The 5,516-nt window shown below is 35.9% G+C and overlaps 1 protein-coding gene across 1 annotated transcript; it reads right to left on the minus strand.

The window, feature by feature from the left end:
* Positions 1-224: 224 nt before the first annotated feature.
* LOC105646729 (carbamoyl phosphate synthase small chain, chloroplastic) lies at positions 225-5,018 on the minus strand. The gene is made up of 10 exons (XM_089726260.1): positions 4,743-5,018; positions 3,827-3,959; positions 2,661-2,749; positions 2,516-2,576; positions 2,338-2,405; positions 2,082-2,210; positions 1,891-1,997; positions 1,450-1,797; positions 907-1,072; positions 225-629 (listed from the first exon to the last, which is right to left on the minus strand). The coding sequence occupies exons 1-10, from the start codon at positions 4,879-4,881 to the stop codon at positions 580-582; spliced, it is 1,290 nt and encodes a 429-aa protein (XP_089582386.1). The 5' UTR covers positions 4,882-5,018; the 3' UTR covers positions 225-579.
* Between the last annotated feature and the right edge of the window lie 498 nt (positions 5,019-5,516).

The following is a 5,516-nucleotide window of genomic DNA, read 5'->3' on the forward strand; positions in this document are numbered from 1 at the left end:
CTCCTTCAAATCATCTATTCACCATCTCTTCTTCTCAGATTTATCTTCCTTCTTGTTTTAATTTCTGAGATTTCTTTGTTTCAGTTGCTTAGCTCTTTTAAGTTTCTTTGATTTGATTTTCAGGTTTGTTTTCTAAGATATCATCAAAAATAATATTTTATTCATTAAATTTGATATAATTTAAAATTAGAGTGCTATTATAACTAAAATTGAAATTCAAAATATTAAGAAAAAAAAAGTTAGAATTAAAATATAATTAAAACTACCCGCAAAGTTTGGCGTATTTTTAATGATTTAGCCAACTACCACTGTATCAAACATGAGACATTACTGAATGCAAATTCATGATAACCTACAAATGGAATCCAACCAATCCATAGTAGTCACATATCATCAGCGGTTAAGCAAAACTGCATAACTTCAGAGAACGACACGAATTTATAAACCATCTCAACTATTTAACAGACACCTCCAGCAACTGATGCTAAGATGCCCATGACTAATTTTATCTTGCATGGATTAGCAATATCGACAGCATGAAAATACGGCAAAGCTCACTTCAAGCAAAACTATCTCATCTCAAGCCTTTTGCTTCGCTTGCTTCATTAGATCTACAAATTCCCCAAACACTGCAGTAAAAAGAAATCGTATTTCACCGTTGTGGAAGACACTCTATGCGATATAATTCATAAACACATGTATATGCACAAATATATAAACTGGGAAAAAGGACCAACAACATCATTAAAAAGCTGAAAGAAATAGTAAAGAGACACTCATAAACCAATAAATTCTTCTTTCTTTCAGCTGTCAGACATTTAGCATACTCTGACAGCGGACCTTTATAAACTAAAATATGAAAAGTGAAATAGCATTGCACACAGAAGTGGGAAAATCTTATTTTACCCATATCTGAATCGTGAGGGCCAGGGGATGCCTCAGGGTGGTATTGAAGTGACATGATGTTTAGTGCCGGATAAGCAAGACCAGCACAGCTTCCATCATTCAGATTGATATGAGTCACTTCCACACCCTCAGGAAGTGATGCTGGGTCAACTGCGTAGTTGTGATTCTGCAATGTAAAGAATTTCAAAAGTGAAAATTTGGCAGAAAGCAATAAGTTTGGAATTCAAATAAGTGTGCAAGTAAAAACATTCAAATGTGCAACAGCGAGAGCTTCATTGCCAAATTCTAGTTCGACTGCATTATAATATGACTATCCCCAGTATGCTTTCGCTTTTATTAGCAGTAATTTAACATCCATGGTAAACATATCATGAAATCAGATTTTTGATAACTACTCAAATCCAAGTCCATCTTTTACTTTATAGTATCAGCAAAATTAATCCTTTGTTCCAACTCCACTCCTTTCGCTGACTTCATGTATTCACCTAGCACAGCTCAAAAGTTCGTTCGAAGCATATTGAAACTTTTAATAGACGAACTCACCTGAGCACTAATCTCAACACGGTTTTGCCGAACATTACGAACTGGATGATTTCCTCCATGGTGGCCAAACTTCATTTTAAATGTTTTACCACCCAATGCCTGACCAAGCAATTGATGGCCCATGCAAATTCCAAAAACAGGAACCTTCCCTAGTAATTCCTTGACTGTTTGAACAGCATAAGGAACTGCAGATGGGTCTCCAGGGCCATTGCTGAAAAGAACTCCATCTGGCTTCAACTTTAGAGTTTCTAGGGCAGGCCACTTTGAAGGAACCACAGTGATTTTACAGCCATAAGAGGCTAAGCGCCTCAGTATATTATGCTTGATCCCAAAATCGTACGCAACAACCTTCATTTCAGAAAGATATGTCAACAAGTGCAAGAGCAAATTTTAGATAGAGATTTATTCAGCTTAAAATAAACTTAAAATAGTGATACTAACATGGTAGACCTCTCCACTTCCTTCAGAGTTAAAATCCCATTCTGGGTTTGTTTGATCAACCCATTCATAAGGGGATGTGCAAGAGACATCACTTATCAAATCAACACCTGCAAAAATGAACCAATTAAACTAGAACTTTTAGTCCTCTACAATATTTGCAACTATATCAAGCGGCATAATCTCTTTCCTACCAACAATGTCCCATGATTTAGACATTTGCAGAAGTTCCTCATCTGTCTTGGAATCTTCTGTGCTCAATACACCAATAAGGCTTCCATCTTGTCTCAATCTGCGAGTGATTGCACGTGTATCAACATCATCTGTGATAGAGAGAATTGAACTCGGGAATTAGAGTTTTAGACAACTAAAGTTCACAAAATTGGCACAGAAACCCCTAGTTACAACATAGAACACATAATAAACAATCAGCACTAGAATTTAGCTTACATATCCCCATGATGTTCCGCTCTGCTAAATAATCACCAAGTGTTTTGGTACATCTCCAATTTGAAGTACTGAAATAAACTGATCAGAAACTTTAACAGATGCAATAAGCAGACATCAACAGTCATAGGCAAAATGAAGATGCATCCTACTAACAAAGCAGGGGAAGGTGAAAGAATACCTGATACTTAAGCTCCTGATCACCAAACCAGCAAGGAAACATTGCCTTGACTCTTCATCATCTGGCAACCAAAGGCATCAAAATTAGATTCAAATACTAGATATTTTACATATTAAGCCATGGTTTGAAATGGCATTTGACCCACCAAAATTTACTCCAGTGTTTCCAATATGTGGATTTGTCATCAAAACAAATTGGCCAGCATAACTAGGATCTGTAAGAATTTCTTGATACCTGCCACATGAATAAATAAGAGTAGTTAAATTAGACTCCAAGATTGACTCCCATGCAACTTAACCAGTTGAATTCAATAACCATAACATTATTGTTTAATACATCACATATAAATTGCAAAATATGGTTAATGTTGCTTTTGGCTCATGCACAGGTCTAGAGTATCAGAATGCACATGGCTGTTATACTTGTTCAACAATAAAACTCTTAAGGCACACAAACTCGGCCAAAAAGGAAGCAAGTATCAGAAGCAACTTGAAGAAGATATTTATATGCATTGTTATTGTTAATATTTTTATTCATTTTTCTGCTTCACTATGTTTTTTATTCCGTGTTACACTACAGCGACATGCTACACTAAAGAAGTACATAAGCACTGTCCTAGATGAGCAAAAAGGATGATAGTGGTGAAGAAAAAAGCAAATCAAGGCAACTGCTAGGTGGACTTTTATTGTGTGGATGAGTAAGTTCAATGCCCATCATATGGAGCTCCTTGCACTAAAAATTTCAGAACATCAACCATTCAAGAAGTTGAAGAACAATTAAAAGTAGAGGTCAGAAGGCCAAAAGTAACAGTCCGCCTTCTTCCCATTCTGAAACTGATTTCTTCCTCTAACCCTTATTTCAAATCCCTTTCTCCCTCTAAATGCAAGTGCATGTGCATCCATTTCTTGCACAGATGAATAAGGTCAAGTAAGAAATAATGGTGCATGAAAGACCCCAAATTGTGGCAGCATGTTGACCTCGGATTACATGCATGCACCAAGGTCATTTCATGTCAACATTGGTCATTGAGAATATCAAGCATTGATTCCCAGGTACCAAGGCCACAGGGGTGGACATGGAAAATTTGAGGATGTCAACATCAAACTGTGACATGAGATGAGGATGTAAAAGTTGGTATGACAGTAAAGTTAAATGTACTTTCTAGCGAGCTAAGCAGTAAGCATGCCATCACAACAACTTGCTAGCACATAAGAAAACATAAGAATACCAAAAGAAAAGCCTCTTCTACCTTCTCTACATGTTAGCTAGCAGATATACGATATGATGCTAAACCATGTTAGGTCATCTTACCCTGTCAAAGATGTATTGAATACCACCTCACCAACTTGGGTTCCCGTGGCACCAAATGACTTGGCCCTCCAAATTGACCCATCTTCAAGTACAAGTCTAGCATCGGAAGTTTTCCAAGGCCTCTCTGCCAAACCTAAGGCTCAGCAACAAAGTTCCATCAGGTCGATCTTAATTAAGTCCAATTTTTGTCCTTTTTGGGTGGAAAATCAACAGAAATAAGTAAATTCAAAAAAAAAAAAAAAAAGCTAAGCATTAGAAAATACACATATTTATATTTTTAAAAAATAAGTTACTAATGAACAATGTTCTGCAAAACAGAATAACTAGAGCTTCCAAATACTTAAAAAGGAAAAACCAGGAACCACTTGGATCAATGTGGTGATCAGACCCTAAAACCCAAGTTAAAATATATTCAAACCGTTCTGAACAAGTACATAAATCTCTAAATATTCGACATGTCCTATTTTTCTTTATTTATATTGGGGCTGAACTGTTTCTTTTCCAATGAAATAAAATCCACATATTATCTGGTAGTTACACCACCTCATTTTCCATTTTCGAGGCCAATTACACAATGGCAAAGCTTGTAATAAAAATGCTCTATTAGTTAAAATATGAATTAGGGAAAACTTCACAAAACTTAAAACATTCCAATTCTTGACAGCAATTAGGAACTCAGGGCACTGGTAATCCAATTCAAGGGATGTACATGATCAAAGAAATCAGTTTAGATGAGTAAATTAGACATTTTTATATGCAATTAATATCGCTCCCAGGCCTTCCACATAAATATCATATATAAATGTTATTACTTAAGTAGAAAATTCAAGCTAAGCCAAAAACAATTCTTTGCAGATTACATGTACAAGAATATGAACTGGGAATGAAAGGTAAGGAGAGAGAATGGCATTTCTACCAGTGGCGGCACCATCGGAAGAGACAGGAGAAGAGCAACGAACGGTGAAAATTCTCACAGCTGCCTTTTTCGGTTTCGGGATGTTAGTTAACGTCGAAGCAAAATTGGACTTCCATGTATTAGTCACTGCAACCTCCATAGTCTCTGTCTGCCTTTCACTGCAGGAACTTTAGGGTTTTGTATATTACTCCAGCTCTCTCTTTTATGAGATTTCTGATTCTTTTCTGCTTATAATCTCATTTTTAGCCCTGTTGTTCTTGGATTTGCAGTAATGACGAATTTTCCTTTCCCAAAAATCAAATTACTTTTTAACTCTTTAAGCCGGTGGTTTATGTTTGATTGCCCAGTGAAGCTAACTTAAATGGGAATAAACCATTTAAAATACTAAGCTTTGCATATTTTTTTTTCTTTCTTTTGAGGCAACAAAACTTTGCATTTTGTAATAATTGTAAAACTAAATATCTTGAACACCCCAATTTTCAGGTTTTATTACAATTGTACCCCGATTTGAAATTAAAGCCGTTAAAAAAATTATTATAAAATAGCACCCACCAGAGCACGTATGATTAGAACTTAACTCACTCCAAGTTAAGTGAAATGGTGCATTCACTTTGCACTAGCTTTCCTCCAATTATCGCGCTCTCATCTTTCTCCCTCTGTGCATAAAATCCCTGAACTTATTTCTCTCTCCACTTTTTATTCCTCTCTCCTCAATGTCAATTTTGAGTTTACCATCCAATTTGGGCATACATAAAACTTTTACTAGGGTTGTAT

Source organism: Jatropha curcas, chromosome 9 (genome assembly GCF_041381405.1).
Source record: "Jatropha curcas cultivar XTBG-Jc1 chromosome 9, XTBG_Jcur_1.0, whole genome shotgun sequence".
Lineage (NCBI taxonomy): Eukaryota > Viridiplantae > Streptophyta > Magnoliopsida > Malpighiales > Euphorbiaceae > Jatropha > Jatropha curcas.

Excerpts from the sequence above, each read along its gene's own strand:
- LOC105646729 (XM_089726260.1), bottom strand. The coding sequence starts at position 4,881 with ATGGAGGTTGCAGTGACTAATACATGGAAGTCCAATTTTGCTTCGACG. Across the intron at positions 3,960-4,742 it reads TTCCGATGGTGCCGCCACTG|GTTTGGCAGAGAGGCCTTGG; the intron begins GTAGAAATGCCA and ends GCTGAGCCTTAG. Across the intron at positions 2,577-2,660 it reads AAACACTGGAGTAAATTTTG|ATGATGAAGAGTCAAGGCAA; the intron begins GTGGGTCAAATG and ends TTTGGTTGCCAG.